Source organism: Xyrauchen texanus, chromosome 42, assembly GCF_025860055.1.
Source record: "Xyrauchen texanus isolate HMW12.3.18 chromosome 42, RBS_HiC_50CHRs, whole genome shotgun sequence".
Lineage (NCBI taxonomy): Eukaryota > Metazoa > Chordata > Actinopteri > Cypriniformes > Catostomidae > Xyrauchen > Xyrauchen texanus.
In genome coordinates this window covers 12,273,492-12,291,039 of record NC_068317.1, presented here as the reverse complement: position 1 = coordinate 12,291,039, position 17,548 = coordinate 12,273,492, and the positions used below count along the sequence as shown (strand labels likewise).

At 38.3% G+C, this 17,548-nt stretch overlaps 1 protein-coding gene across 1 annotated transcript in view; it reads right to left on the bottom strand.

Annotated features, from left to right (window-relative positions):
- Positions 1 to 17,548, bottom strand: part of LOC127635279 (vesicular, overexpressed in cancer, prosurvival protein 1-like) — a 106,023-nt gene that overhangs the window by 70,374 nt on the left and 18,101 nt on the right. Inside the window, exon 2 of the mRNA XM_052115189.1 lies at positions 12,798 to 12,856. Coding sequence (XP_051971149.1) covers positions 12,798 to 12,856 — 59 coding nt within the window. The remainder of the gene's footprint in view (positions 1 to 12,797; positions 12,857 to 17,548) is intronic.

The following is a 17,548-nucleotide window of genomic DNA, read 5'->3' as shown; positions in this document are numbered from 1 at the left end:
TGTCGGCTATAATGGGAGCTTTTATCTGCTTTTGATGCAACATAATGCTCACAGTCGATGTTGATGGGGTGTAAGTAAGTACCAATTTACACTCATTTCATTAAACAATAACACTAATAATTTAATGCAATCAATATATAACAATTTAATCCAAAAATGTAATGTAATCTGTCTATTATTTTGATTTAATCTATTTCAGATAAACCCATCCCTAAACAGCATCAAAACAAAACAAATTGTGGTTGATTGATTACCATGTTGGCCCGATTGTCTCTTCCTGTCAAAGTCAAAAATAAACAAGACTACCAGAAACATATGAATGAATTTTAAGTCCAAGAAAGAAACATGAACATATATCAAGTTGACATAAAATTTCTCGTTTGCCCTCCTTCACAAGACATTTGTGCTCAATATCATGCTCTAGTAAAGACATTTCTGAAAGGATGCGCTTGGCATGACGATAAATAATGCTTCAAAATGCTGTGACTCAAACATCAAGGAGTCAGTAATCTCTCATATCTCCCCACGATGGCCACATGATAGAATCTTATACAAATACTTGCATATATGGCACTGTACTGCTGTGATTATGTACTGACGCACAGCATTGCCATACTCGTATGAAACTGTCCGAGAGCAGATCTGAGATGGGTTTCTTAGCCTTTAATGTAAGCATTTAATATGTTAAAACAGATGGGTCTAAAAGGATGGAGACAGTGAAAGAGAGCAGAATCATCAAAAATAAGATGACTGCAAACATCTAAAGAACAAATGCACTGACTTGAAAACCTCTGCAAAGGACCAGCCATGCACAATATCTGATAAAGGTTAATAGTTAAAGGACAAACCATTGAAGAGAAAAATCACTTTTTATGATCTCAGTTGTTCCTCCCAGACAATGAGTTTAAACAGAGCAAATGGAGACATTTGTTGAAACCTCCAGCAAATGACACTAGATATCACATGTTTCCTCTAGAATTTCAGAGAGATCTCAACAATGTGTCAAACTGTGAGAACATAGATTTAAAAGTCTGCAATCAGAAGTCATTAACTAGAGATTTCAATATTAATACATGGAATTTTCTGGTGTTTGTTTTTCAGAATTCTCCATGTTAGATTCTCAATCCCTGTGTAATGTGGTTCTAAAAATGAGGGCTGCCACCTCAAGTGTTGATCCCATACCAGCTGGGTTGTTTCAGTCATGCTTTTCTTCTTTGTGTCCGGCTGTATTGAGTATTATAAATGACTCACTGTCTTCTGGTGTCATGCCATCTGCACTTAAAATTGCTGCTGTAACCCCTGTCCCAACAAATAGCCGTGACTGTGAGAATCTAGCAAATTTTCGTCCCATCTCTGGTCTCCATTTTATTGCTAAAATCCTGGAACGTATTGTTGCTTCACAACTGCTTTCTCATTTGTCTGCAAATAACCTTTTTGAGCCTCTTCAATCTGGCTTTCGAAAAATGCATAGCACTGAGACAGCATTAGTCAAAGTCACAAATGACTTATTGATGGCTTCCGATGCTGGTTGCTTATCAATACTGATTCTGCTTGATCTCAGTGCTGCTTTCGACACTATTGATCATAGCACTTTACTCTTGCGCTTAGAGTCTGTCTTTGGTGTATCTGACTCAGCTCTGAGCTGGTTTAAGTCTTATTTTTCAGATCGCAAACAATTTGTTGTGCTGGGTGGCTGCAGATCTGAGGCTGGTATGGTAAAATTTGGTGTTCCTCAGGGTTCAATTTTGGGTCCCTTACTTTTCACTCTTTATATTTTTCCTCTTGGCCAACCCTTGAGGTCTCTAAGGCTTGATTTTCATTTTTATGCGGACGACACCCAGATATATGTTCACTCAAAATCTGATGTAAATGAGGCCGTATTACATCTCTCTAACTGTATCACAGTTATTAAAAATTGGATGTCTGCTAATTTTTTATGCTTAAATAGTGATAAGACTGAGGTGATGCTTATTGGTTCGCCCCACCAGTTACGCAGAGTGCAACCTGTAGCGTTACAAGTGGACGGCTCTGTAATCCAGTTCCAATCAAAATTAAAAAACTTGGGAGTAATTTTCGATTCTAATTTAACATTCGATCTTCACGTATGTAATACTGTTAGAGTTTCTTTTTTTCATCTTAGAAATATATCCAGATTACGGACCATGCTATCCTTTCCTGTAGCTGAAAAATAAATTTTTCTCGAATTGATTATTGTAATGCCTTGTTAGCAGGAGCATCAAAATCTATTCTGAACAAACTTCAGTGGGTACAAAACTCTGCCGCACGTATTCTGACTAGGACAAGACAAAGAGATCATATAAAACCCATTTTAGAGATCTTGCATTGGTTACCGGTTAAATTTCGTGTTGATTTTAAGATTCTGATGTTGACATACAAGGCATTGAATGGACTCGCTCCTAAATATCTCGCCGAGCTTTTAATGCCCTACATCCCAACACGTAATCTTCGCTCTGCTGATGCCGGTCTTTTAGCTGTTCCGGTAACGAAGCTAAAAACAATGGCTGATAGGGCATTCTCTTCAGTCGCCCCAAAGTTATGGAACTCCTTGCCTTCCGAAATAAGATTTGCACCATCTTTGAAAAGGTTTAAAACATCCCTTAAAACTCATTTTATGGAAGCATTTGGGTAGAGGTGATATTGGTGGCTGTTAATGAGATGTATATTATGGTCTTAATCTGTCTTGATATTTATTTATAATTTGTTTTTAGGTTTGTAATCATGTGTGAAATATTTTGTATTGTGTGATCATGCCTTTTTATGTGTTTTTTTTACTTTTAATTCTGCTTATGTAAAGCGCTCTGAGAATTAACTTTTAAAAGCGCTATACAAAATAAAGTTATTATTATTATTATTATTATTATTATTATTATTAATACTTGGCATTTATCATCAAACAGGATCTAAGAGTGTGGGTAGGAGAATATATGAATAAAATCTAGAAGATAGGAAGGTGCTAGGCTATGGAAGCCTTGAAGGTCAATAACAGAATCTTGTAATCAATACAAAGTTTAACAGGGAAGTTGAAGAATAAGAGTTACATGTGTAGAGTTAGAAGTTTGTGAAATAATCCGTGCAGCAGAGTTTTGTACCAGCTGTAATTTATACTGAAGTTTTTGTGGTAGACCAAATAAAAGGGAATTACAATAATCCAAGCGGGACGTGACCAGAGCATGTATGAGAGTTGTAGTGCTGTGAATTGAGAGGGAGGGGCGAAGACGATTTATGTTGCGCAAGTGGAAATAAGCAGACCGGGTAATATTATTTACATGTGCTTCAAAAGAAAGAGTGCTATCCAGAATGATACCCAGACTCTTAACTTTCAAACAGGGAAGTACAGTCGAATTGTCAATGGTCAGAGCAAAACTTTTTGATTTGGCAAGATTCGACTTAGTACCTACAAGAAGAACCTCAGTTTTATTACTATTGAGTTTGAGAGAGTTACAAGAAAACCATGATTGTATTTCAAGTAAACAGTTATGAAGGGAAGACAGTGGGAGAGAAAAATTTGGTTTGGTGGAAATATAGAGCTGGGTGTCATCAGCATAGCAGTGAAAGTGAATTCCAAATTTCCTAAAAATACTGCCAAGAGGTAGAAGATATATTATAAATAATAATGGTCCCAAGACAGATCCCTGTGGAACACCAGCAGTAACTGGAGAGCACTGTGAATGAAAATTTTTCAATTTAATGAACTGAGTGCGACCAGAGAGATGAGATTTAAACCAAGCAAGAGACGTGAACATGGATTTAAGAAAACAGCTTATTCTGGGGTTTTGCAGAAAGCAGCATTCTAACTTATTGCTGACACCTACATGCGCACTTTGGAATTGGTTGTATGCCTGTAAGTAATTTGCTTCAAATGTTACTGAAGTTGTATTCTCTGTTATGGAAATGTTTGTAAATGTTTTGGATATGTATGCTCCAATGTTGCCTGCATCTTTAGAGACAGTCCCTACATTTGCAACTATTTGTGAATCATGTCTTGATTTGGCAAAATCAGTAGACATAGTGGAGTCACTCATTTGCACATTTGAACATTATAGGAATGAGCAGGTATTTGATGATGTCTAGACATCAGTTTTGGGTATTGCTGATAATGGGACTAGATTTTCAGAACAAAACTGTGACATAATGATGGATGTCCAAGCTCTAAATCCATCTAGTGAAACATTCTGTGAAAAGGATGTTCTGTTTCCATTTGATAGGATGTATGGGTCTGATCTTGAAGACCTTGTACACAATCTATACCAAGTAAATAGAATTTTTGAATGATAGGTAAAACAGGGGATACAGAAACCATCCAGTATATTAGACCTAGCTGGTTTTGTTGAGCCAAATAACGCCCGTTTCACACATACTCCGTTTGCGGTGCATATGCGGTGCGTATGCGGTGAGTATGCGGTCAGTATGCGGTGAGTATGCGGTACAGGAGCAGCACGTGCTATAGTGCTTTCACATATGCTGCGTTTGCAGTGCGCTACTGATCCGCAGATTCTGTGTGCCACAAAATCAAAAATGTATTAGTAATTTTGATTTTAAATCCAAACGTTAACTTTGACATTGTTTAAGACATTGAAACAGTATGAAAATTAATTTTAATCATTGTTATTCTTTGTTTTACATGTAGTTCGAGTTGTTGACAGAAGAAAAACTATCGCGCTATATCTTTTGCTAAGAAGGAGAAGAACGAGATGCATTTGGGTTCACTCAGTCAAACGAGGCAGGAGACAGTTTGGTGCTTGTCTCAGAACTTCGACTTTACAGTGACCGGCACCTAAAGTACTTTCGGATGAGTGCCGAACAGATGGATAATGTTTTTTCTCTGGTTGGAGCAGACATCACAAGGCAAATCACAAGGCAAACCACAACGTATCGTGCGTCCATCGAATCATATATGATGCCATTTTGCAACTTTTGGGACTATAATCATACTTTTTTGTTTTTCTTGACCCTGTAATTTAGTAACTGTAGAACACATTAACTGAAATTATGCGTATATGATGAAATTATTACAGTTTCTTGACAATATATGTCTATTTTAATGTGAACAATGCGCTGTCACTTTAATTCACTGCGGTGCAGCACAGCAAAAATAGACTCGGTCCTAAAACGATCGCTGCACTGCTGTATACGCACCGCAACTGGAACGGATCGACGGACTGCATCCGCGTGCAGTGTAAAAGCTCTAACCTGTTAACAAGGGAACGGAAAAAAATACGCACTGCATACGCACCACATACGCACTGCAAACGGAGTATGTGTGAAACGGGCGTAAGGATGTTTTCCAGGAATTCTTTAAGGCGGGTGCACACTGTACGATTTTGGCCATGATTCTGCAGTCTGAGACAAATTTCGGAAATCCTAAAGGTTTTCTCTCGTCGCAGGGTGAAATATGCAATCTTAAAACGTTCAGTGTGACATGTTCGCAGATGGCTGATTAATAGCCTTTGCAATGATCTTCAGCATCCGACGAAGTTTGGGCAGTGTTTGGGCAGATATTTAACATCATAGCCGTATAGTGTGACTGCTATTATGATGGCCAGATGAGATATTCCGCTCCTCTCTCGCACCCCAATTCACTTGGAAAGAAACCTGCTTCGTGTTTGCACCACCATAGCAACATTTGTGCCCAGTTGTCACTCTACTCAAGCACTTTCAATGTTTTTTCTTTTCATTTTATATAAAAAGTTTGAATAAATTAATAAGCAGAAAATACTTGGAGAAAAGTGTAACACGTCAGCAATATGAAAGCATTTTACTGTCTATAAATGTAATTAATGTTAACAAATTATACATCTTTTCAAAGGTCTAAGGGTTCAACATTGATATCCGATCTCTGTTTCACGATAGCAATGCTCCAGAAACAGAAATTTTGTTATTTGTGCCAGGATTACAAATGAAAACATGCAATATCAAAACGGGACTTCATACCTTTGTTATGAAAACGCGATCGCCAGGTGAATCCAGTTCGTCACACTTGGGTCAGTTGTCCATGACAAGCGTTCATTGAAAAACATACAATCACACTTTTTGTCCATAAAAGTGATAAAGCTGAGAAATATTGATATATTCTCCAATGTTTACATTAGATCTCGCCTGAACAAATTACCCTTCGTCATCATTCTTCAACAAACAATGCAACCTGAGCAGCATTCATGTTGTAAAACTGTATATGATCTTGTATTTTAGAGTCTCATAAAAATGTTTGAGAATAATATAGACAGAGTAAGCAGGGGGAAGACTGTCTACTATTCATTTTGTTTAATGAGAGTCCCATAAGATTTTTTGTTTGCCAACTTTAAGCTTTTTTATTCTGAAATTATCAGCCTAGAATTTACAGGATTTCTGTTGTAGAATTTGCTTTTGGTACAGCATGTCACACTCAATAGTGCATTTTTTTCAATAAAATCACTAGGTCTTACCTGGCCACCCCTGAAAAAAATGTGTTTCGTAGCGCAGCGCAGACTTCCCAGCCTACACCTCCCAGAATACCCTGCCCAACATGCGAGTGGCAGGTAGAATGGTATCCAGTGGGGTGGTGGAGCTCTCAACCTCAAAACATTGAGAGTTGGACTTGATGTTTTTAGAGCTCAGGTAGTAAGACAGAATGAAATTCAATCGCATGAAAAATAGTGCCCAGCAAGCCTATTGTACAGTACAATACCTTGTTGAGGTGAGATAAGGTGTTTGGTGCTATGAATATACTCTAGGTTCTTATTATCTATCCAGACCACGAAAGTTACCCCCAAACACTCTAACAAATGATGCCAATCGCCCAAGGCCAACTGGACAGACAATAATTCTCAGCTGCTTATGTAATTCCGTTCAGCTGGTGTTAAACGGTGTGAAAAGACTCACGGATGCATCTTTCCATCCGAGGGAGAGCACTGCGACAGGACCGCTCCGACACCAACCTCAGATGCATTCACATCCACCATGATCTGACTGGTCGGGGTTACGAGGATGGGTGCGGTAGAAAACCGCTCCTTTAATTTAGAAAACGCAGCATCAGTCCACAGGGACTAACAAGAGTTAGTGCATGTGGAGGTGAGGTCCGTCAGAGGTGCAGCGAGTTGACTGTAGTTCCTAATAAATCTCAGATCAAAATTTGCAAACTCCAGAAACCTCTGCAATACCTTGCGAGAATCTGTGGTTGGCCAATCTGAGACAGCTCTAACCTTAACTGGGTCCGTGTGCACTCTCTTGGACGAAACTATGAACAGAACCTGCTGTGCATAAAAAGTACACTTCTCTGCCTTGACAAACAGCCAATTCTCCAGCAGTCGCTGAAGCACCTGCCTGACATGCTGCACATGCTCCTGGAAGAGGAACAAGAGTTCAACGGCTGAGGACATCAACAGCAAATGATATCGATTCTTCACAGTGATGTCATTCAGCCCCCGATAATCTATGCAGGGTCTAAGTGAGCCAGCTTTCTTCTCCACAAAAAAACCTCTCCCCTGCCAGCAAAGAAGAAGGGAGGATGAGACCGGCTGTCAGAGTTTAATTGATATACAGTTGAAGACAGAAGGTTACATTCACTTAGGTTGAAGTCATTAAAACTCATTTTTTAACCACTCCACAGATTAAATATTAGCAAACTATAGTTTTGTCATGTCGTAAAGGACATCTACTTTGTGTATGACACAAGACAGATTGTTTCATTTTTAATTGACTATATCACAATTCCAGTGGGTCATAAGTTTACATACACTAAGTTAACTGTGCCTTTAAAAAGCTTGGAAAATTCCAAGTTACAAATTCTCAGTTTCTCTTTGCTTGACATCATGGGAAAATGAAAAGAAATCAGCCAAGACCTCAGAAAAAAATTATTTATCTCCAAAAGTCTGGTTCATCCTTGGGAGCAATTTACAAATGACTGAAAGTACCACGTTCATCTGTACAAACAATAATATGCAAGTATAAACACCATGGGACCATGCAGCCAACAGACCGCTCAGGAAGGAGATGCATTCTGTCTCCTAGAGATTAACGTAGTTTGGTGTGAAAAGTGCAAATCAATCCCAGAATAACAGCATACGACCTTGTGAAGATGCTGTAGGAAACAGGTAGTCAAGTATCTATATCCACAGTAAAACAAGTCCTATATCGTCATTGCCACTGCTCAAAAATCCCCATAAAAAAGTCAGACTATAGTTTGCAAGTGCACATGGGGACAAAAATCTTATTTTTTGGAGAAATGTCCTCTGGTCTAATAAAACAAAAATGTAACTCTTTGGCCTTAATGACCATTGTTATGTTTGGAGTGAGGCCTGCAAGCCGAAGAGTACCATCCCAACCGTGAAGCATGGGCATGGCACATCATGTTGTGGGGGTGCTTTGCTGCAGGAGGGACTGGTGCACTTCACAAAATAGATGGCATCATGAGGATGAAAAAATATTGTAGATATATTAAAGCAACATTTGAAGACATCAGCCAGGAAATTAAAGCTCGGTCACAAATGGGTCTGTCAAATAGACAATGACCCAAAGCATACCTCCAAAGTTGTGTCAAAATGGCTTATGGACAACAAAGTCAAGGTATTGGAGTCGCCGTCACAAAGCCCTGACCTCAATCCAAACATTTGTGGGCAGAACTGAAAAAGCGTGTGAGAGCAAGGAGGCCTACAAACCTGTTACACCATTCTGGAAGAATGAAACAAAGTTCCAGCAATTTATTGAGAGAAGCATGATGAAGGCTACCAAATATGTTTGACCCAAGTTAAACAATTTAAAGGCAATGATACCAAATACTAACAAAGTGTATGTAAACATCTGACCCACAAGGAATGTGATGAAAGAAATAAAAGCTGAAATAAAAAAGCTGACATTTCACATTCTTAAAATGGTGATCCTAACTGACATAAGACAGGAATTGTGAAAAACTGAGTTGAAATGTATTTGGCTAAGGTGTATGCAAACTTCTGACTTCAACTGTACCTGTTTATGGCCTCCCTCTCGGGAGCCGAGAGCGAATACAGCCATCCCTGAGGTGGCGAGGTGCCAGGAAGCAGTTCAATCACACAGTCCTATGGGTAATGAGGAGGAAGGGTCGCAGCGCTGAACCGGCTGAACACTGCCCTCAAGTCATGGTATGTCAATGGTACTCCAAATAAATCCGCTGGTTCGTCCTGTAACAAAACACAACACTGGACAGGGGAAACAGTAGAGACAGTGCGAAAAAAATAAGGACTCCAAGCAAGAACAGTGTTGGTTGGTAGTCTATGTGTGGGTTGTGCATTACCAACCAAGGATGCCCTAACACTACCAGTGCCAATGGAGACTGGTTCAGATAGAAGGACAACTGTTCTGTATGATTCCTATAGATGAAGGTGACTGGCTTTGTGGATTGAGTGAAGACGGACAGCAGTGTGCCACTTAGAGTGTGTGCAATGATGGTTTATCCAACTGGACCATAGGAAGTCAGCATTTAAAAGTCAATTTGAAATCCATTAAGTTTCCTTCAGCTCCGGAAACAACCAAGGCAGAAACAGTGTGTGAATGATCCAAGTTCATGGGCAGTGGAGACAGCAAACAGTTGAGTATTTATTCACACACTTCAAAGAAATGGCTCTTTGTGGCCAACTCAAAAAGGGCTCTCATTAAAAACAGTTTCTGTTTTGCTGCTGGTCCTTCAGACACCACTTCTGAGTGGCTCTGAGCCTCACTTCTGACTGACTCTCTCTACCCCATCTCTGATGCTCTGGCGAGCATCAGGTCTCCCTCTGCGTTCATTATAATGAGAGACAGGTTTTAGAGTAATTACAGCCCAGGTGACGAGCAATCCACTGTCCCTCTCCCACAGAGGGACACATGACCACGCCCCCATGCCACAATGTGTGACAGGCAGATCCGCACTGCAGCCAGACCAGGAGAAGTGTCCGAAGTCCAGGGGTTTCTTCCAATGGTGTAGCGCTCACCAGAAACCCCTTTCCTACAGGCGAGGAAAGTCTTTTACCAGACAGGAAGCAGAAAGATGATCAGAATGAGCAAAATAAAAACAAAGTCCATTAATGAGATGTCACAGTTTTTCCCTACGTGAGATTTAGGTTCCAGCAACTTGCATTGGCACAGTTTCAGGCCGTAATAATAGTGAGCTGTCTGAAGAACAGACCAAGTAGGAGGATCAGCTGCAAGGGTAGGTGGAAAGCAGCATCGACGGTGGTGACGAGTCAGGCATTGATTGACTCGGATAGCCAGATCCATCAAGTCATCAAAAAGCAGCGGCCAATTAAAATCTCATCCAGAATGTTGTCGGAAAGACCATGCAGAAATCGATCCCACATAGCATGGTCATTCCAATCCCAAGAAGCAGCTAGATTGCAAAATTAAATTATTATTAATAATAATTTAATTTTGAGACTCCTCGATGTCCTTGAGACAGTCCAGATAAGACCCTTGCTGCCTCTCGACATTAAGCCGAGCGAGCAAACACTAGGCGGAGCTCCGTGGTAAAGGCATGATAGGAAGCCCCGCAGGGATGTCTGTTGTCCCGCATGGCAGTTTTCCCGCATGTCCCCCATTCGCCAGCCCTTCCAATGAGGAGCATCATTACACAAGCCACCTTCATAGTATCTGACGTGAAAGTGGAAGGCTGTAACGTGAAGAACAGGGAACATTGCGAAAGAAATATGCTACAGGATTTAGCCTCAATGTCATATGGGGCTGGAAGGGAAATGCAGGCTTCAACGTGTCCAGGAACCAGGGGAACCATCGGAGCCAGTAAAGGAGCTTCCTGAGATGGGCTAGCATCAGGAGATAGGAGAAGCTGCTGCACAATGACCAACAATGATCAGCTCGGCAGGCTGCGAAGCAATCATCTCCAGAGACTGGTTCAAAGCAGAGATTTAATCCTGCTGATGTCCCAGCAAAGCTCCCTGCTAAAAGAGGGCGGAGAAAAGAGTCGATTTCTCCGCTGGGTCCATACTTGGCTTGATTGTTCTGTAATGAGCCATAGTGAGACAAACAGACCCAAGAGCAGAGGAACAGTTCAAATGATTTATAAACAACAAATATGAGCAGTTTATATAAATAAGGAGCAATCAGTGAAGAGTGTCAGGAATATATTTATAGAATCCTCAGTTGAAGCTTAGTGAGGTGCAGAACAAAGTCCAGCTGAGATGGGCAATCTTACTCCTGACACACGGGCAGAGACGAGGTATCCTTGGTGGAAGACCAGCTGACATGCAGCAAAAACCGGAAGGCAACCATACACCTGACACTCGTTCAACCAACAGATGCACAAGACAGGACCAACTAGGCAGAGAGAGTGAGGCTAGTACTCAACGTCAAACAAAAATCTAGCAAAGATACTGAAAAATCTAAGGGATTAAGAAGGGAGTGAATTACAGGAGAACAGGTGTTGCTCCACACGCTAATCAGTGGCATGATTGGTGTTCCCCCAGGAACAATCAATGTTCCCATGGAAATGCTGATCATGCATGTCAGCTGCACATGCGAGACATGAGGGAGAGGAAAAAAACACAAACAAAACAAACCGGCTAACTTACCGGAGCCGTGACAAACACAGCTTTTTTATGTTTATGTTAATGCATAAGTGACGTTTATATGCTTTTGAAGAGTGCGCATCTGTGTATATGCTCAAGTGTGTCAGGAGGACACCAAAGTCTGATGTAGAGTGAAACTCCACTATTACAGCGCAAAGCATCTGTCACATGGCACAGTACACACAGCTTTTGTGTCTTCAGCAGCTTTCTTGCATTAAATGGCTTTCTGGTTTATGTGTACATAAGCTATTATAAATTGATATCCGTAGAATTTATTACTCCAACCCCTGTGTAATTTAATTAACAACAGCTCTACTTTGTGTAATGAACATGGTTCGAACGATGGATGTATGAAATAGTTACTACGGTTCTCAGAAACAGTCGAGACTTATGACTAGATAGTTAATTTCTCCAACGATGCATCGTGCAATGGTGCTTAAGCAGTGAGTTATGTCATTCTACGGGAAGCACACCACAGATCTTATTATTATTCATAGCTATTTATACATTTAAAAATATATATTTTTTAAGTTTGTATAGATGCTTAAATGTACAATAAAGACATACAGTATTGACAGTATCTAAAACATAAACAAGGCACATATAACATCCATAACATGTTCAGATGTAAAAGCTAAATGTATCAGAAACAAAGAGAGTTTATCTGAGTGCAGAACAAACATAGCATTACTAATCTGAACAAAAATGTCCAGCCAGCATGAAGACATTATCCAGCCAAACGTCCTTTGACAGCTACTTTAGGTCAAGTTTTAAGAACAAGACACAAGTTTTGACTGTCAGCTGGTGCCAATCATTCAACAGAAAATTAACATCCTGGATAGAAGAAACATAAAGGGGAAAATATAAAAAATCTGGTCCAATTTCTCTGTCAGAGTCTTGGCTTAGGTTGCATGATGATTATGCCATCTCACACAGTGCTAGTGAGCATTCCATTTTCATTCCACAATTTTCCTCTATGCCCAACTTCTACATTAACTTCACTGTTATCTTTTCATCCACAAGCAAGTGCAGTGTTAATGAAGAAAGCTTGACAGATGGCAGGTTTAGTGAAGGTAATGTTAGATTTCCTTGGGTCAAGCCAACAAGGCTAGTCGTGACAGTACACTGCATGAGATCTGTTAATTTAATGCATTGTAATTGTGGATGTGGGCATGGTTGAGTGAATTTTAGAGGTAATCACTGTCTTCGGATGATTAATTAGGCTGGATGAGCAAGACAGTTTGCAACAAAAAAGGTGACTGCACTTACATGAAATAGATTGGGGATCCTCCTTCGAAATACCAGCAATGCTTCTTTGCTTCTATACACTGAAATAAAAGAAAAGATGAAACGGATGAGAATTGTGATACATATAAAGTATTAGGACGGTCACGATTATGAAATGTGTCTGACGATTAATTGTCAAATTAATAATTGTGATTATGACAATTAATTGTCTGTTTTAGACCTATAATGATTATTTGTATCTTTTAAGATTAATTGTCATATAAATTGTAATTTGTGTGCTTCATATACCTTACGAAATAATTTTTGCATGTTTAACTACAAATATATACATTAAATAATAAAGTAGGATATATGATTTCCTTTTAGGGCTTTAAAAACTTATGAACGAATTTAAATATTAAAATATCTATTTATATTGTACTTAAAATATGTCTCTTTTTGCTCAACATTTATACTGTTGTTTTAGTGACTCATATTGTATGTATTTTCTTTATAAAAAATAAAATATAAACTTTTATATTATTTATTATGTAATATTATATTATGCAATAGTAAAATATTTGTCCTAATTTCGTCACTTTCACTCATTATTTTAATGCTCTTTGATTAAACCCTTGAGCCCATTAAATCAATGACAATTTGAAAATAAAATTAAAAAACCCTCTGGATATGGCCAAGAGTGATCATTAAACTGCAGAAGGATGTAATTTGATTAAATATATACAGTCAAATGCACTGCATGCTACAGAACGAACGAGAGGTGCTGCTGTGCTCTGTCATATGATCCACACACACGTGCTTCAAGTGGACCTACAATGACATGTCACGCATTCAAGTGGGAAACAAAATACGGAAGAAGAAATACACAATTAATGATGGCAAAAGCTCTTTTTCTCTTGTACAAGTGAATAAGCATAAAATAATACACTTGCATCACTTATTCACGACATATATGATTTATAAATGCATGGTATCTAACAGATTAATTAATTAATTTGCTATATAGTATACACAATGCATTATGGAGTCATTAGTTGACTGTCATATATAACAAATTCATATTATTAAAATAAAGTACAGAAGTTGAAATATTTTAGCAAAATCATTAATTTCCATCATCTTTCCTGTCGACACGCCCCTTCCAACATCCCATGTCGGCAACATGTGTATAATCTAGAATTCCAAGTTTTCCACTTGTAAGTATGACTTTGCTTGATTGTACATGTGCTCAGAACCCCTAATCACTACTGGGTAGGGTTGCACCAGCTGTGTGTAAGGTCTCACTTAAGTTGAGATGCAAAGGTCATGCTAAGGGCTTAATAACTACTAGTTAGTTTGTATCTAAGTCTGCTTAATTTGGTTGCACCACCTGTTCTTAAGGCAAGACTTAACTAGTAGGTTGTAAAGCTCTCCGTAAGTAATGCGTAGTAACATAATATTACTTTTACTTGTATTGATCCAATAAGCAGCCTTCAAATGTGTACACAGAAGTGTTAAACAGCTGTGAATTTCAGTTTGAGCTTGTTCAAACCTTGTTTGCTTGTATAACTGTAAGGTGTAATAATTTATATCCCCAACGAAATACGACATGTAATAAAAAGATTTCATTAATGGTATATTTAGCCTATGTAAATAACAACATTCAATAAAGTGAATAAAGGGCAATAAATACATACAATACTAATACAACAGGCTGGAAAAATAGACATTTATTCCTTTTAATACCGTATATATTTAGTATATTTTGAAACTTGACACCAGGCAGCGTACACAAGAAACTGCACCATTAAATGGGTTTCATGCTTAAGAAGTTTTTTACATAATGTTTTCTCCATGTAAAAAAGTGGCAACATCATCATATATGTCGAAAGGACTGAAGCCTCTCAAACAAAACATGAGCTCATTGATGTCATTAAATTAGTCTGCATTTTTATTACGTTCGTTCTACCAAAGTTTAATGGTGCAATGCTTACATATTTAGTACAGTGGTGGAAAGAGTGTTAAGTAAAAGTTCTGCTACTAAAGAAATAATTCACTTGAGTACAAGTAGAAGAACTGAGAAATATTATGACTCTAGTAAAAGTTAATAAGTAGTTTGCCAAAAAATCTACTTGAGTAATTACGTTACAAGTTACTTTATGAAATTTTTTAGAACACGGAGACATTTTTGTTCTTGAAAGAAATGTATGCTTCCTTTCACCAAGGATGCATTAAATTGATCGGAAATACTGCCAAAATCTTTAATTGCAAATTAATATTACAGTTTGAAATAATTGTTTTAAGTGGTATTTAATCCATTTGTTACTATAGCCATGATGGCAAACATATACTGTCACCTATTCCTTACAAAAGCATTCTGAAGTGCTAATTTGGTACTCAAGAGCCTTTTCTTATTATTAGAACGAATGAAAATTGTTGTGCTACCATGCGGAAATCACAATACAGTTCTGGCCTCCTCCATGCCTGTCCTCTAACTGTAATAGCGGTGCCAATACCCAGGAGGGTAACATTGGTTAAAACAGTTAAAATATTGCCTACCTTTAAAAACAAGTGAAGTTTGATCAGTGGTTAAACATGTTCACACGGTTCCCTTGTACCTGAATGAACAATTCCTTTCAAGAATAAAATGGTCTGCACTTATATAGCGCCTTTTTTTAACCTTATAGGTTACCAAAGCGCTTTACACTGTGTCCCATTCACCCATTCACACTCATACATCAATGGAGGCAGAGCTGCCATGCAAGGCACTAGCCTGCCATTGGGAGCAACTTGGGGTTCAGTGTCTTGCCCAAGGACACTTCGGCATGGGCCAGGAATCGAACCGATTAGCGGTCGACCCACTCTACCACCTGAGTCACAGCCGCCCCTTGTGTGACAGGGTAGAAAGTCTTGAAGAAGCTAGAGAAGAGAGGACGCCGGCGGCAGTTTATGCAAGCTGCTGTGCTCATGAAGCTGTGCCCTGCAGGCTTCCGTCATGCCGCGCAAAGCATGTTTTAGTTTATAAACAGATTTAGCGCTTATAACTTATTGATCTCTTCGTCCCCAAAAATTTCCCAAAAATTCAGGAATATTATGTATTTTTTGTACTTTATAATTGTGGTGAAAAATATTAAGTTGAATACTTAAAAGTAATATTATTTATTTATACTTAAAGTAGAAACATTTGAAAACTGTACTCAAGTACTGCAACGAGAGTAGTTTTAATTTGTTACTTTCCACCTCTGATTTAGTAATGCTTAAATTATGACTTCCTGCACATTTACACCACAACTAGGCTAAGTTGTAACTTGCATATAGCTGGCACAACCAGCCCTTGGTGCTTAATTTTCATGCAACGTGTTTAAAGTATAAACGAATGTGAACAGGTCTGAACTCTTCCAGTGAAGCTCGAGAATCGCGATGGGAGTATCCCAGCAGTAATGAAAACCTTGATATAACTAACCCGTCAAAAACAGGAAGAACTCAAAAGTCTGTCAAAATAAAAGTCGCTAAAATGAAATCTCTATTCAACTGGATGCATGAAACTGAAGACAGAAAAATATATCTACTGTATAATAATTATATAATATTAAATGGTATTATTATTATTCTGTAAGCAATATCACAAATGCCAGTTTATTATCAGCATGTTGTGATTCAGCCATAGTAGCCTTGTGCCACAGGTAATCTGATTTTTTTTTCATTAAGGTTTTCATTAATACTGCACAGCATTTTATTTTACCAAAAAAAAAAGCTATTTTTTGTAAAAACAAAAAAAACAAAAAAAACAAAAACACTATTTGATCATAACATTTAATAAAAAATTGAATATGTAATCCAGAAGAATGTAAATGTAAAATTTGCATCTGTGAGACTTTACACAGAAAAATATTATTGATTAAAAGAACTGCATAATGTCAAAAAAATATGAGGCTTTTTATTTGTTGATTATAGTATTGATGTAATATTGATACCGAGGAACCAGGGCTGGTATTGTACTGAAGCCAGAATTGAAATAAAATGTATATTAAGCTTGCGTCTCCTCCTCCATGTCATTGTGTGTCATTAACATTGCATGTATGAGCCCTCTATGATCAGAAACATTTCTAGGATCGTTTAAAGTGAAGTCGGGGCGTTTTGCATTTCCTATCCAAGTTAATATTTGATCATTTATATTTTCGCCGGAGTTTGGCGACACGCCCATCAGAGCATCTTCCGGACAGGAGCTGCTCTGGATGATGTCTGCGGTGCGGCTCAGTGACGCTCTGAGTTCAACTGAATGACACACAAATGCGCAGTTGCGAGCATTTTATATATTCGTTTAAAAAGTCCCAAATTGAGCATTAAAATGTGATTGGAATTTGAAGTGCACAATAATCACAGTTATCTCAAATAACTGCGAGTAGATCAAATAACTGTGATCAGACGCTTTTTTAATAATCACAACAAGCCTATAAAGTATGTTCATAAATAATATAAGCACAAACATTTATTACATTTTGCAATTTTAGCATCAACAAACGGATTTGCAAACTGGTCAAACTGGTTTCTCAAATACTCCCATCTGCCATTGGTCAGAAAACAGATTCAATTACAGTCCCAATGATTAAAATGAATAAATAGCCATAGCATAATGTAATTAAATCAAATATGACAATGAAATAAAAAAGCAAAAACAAACAAATTGGACTTTGAGGCAAAACTTACTTCGACATTTTTCCGCCAAGGGCCTTGGTACACTTTCCCAAGTCAAAATAGCCCAGTCCTATGCCTCTACAATGTTCTGGTGTTGA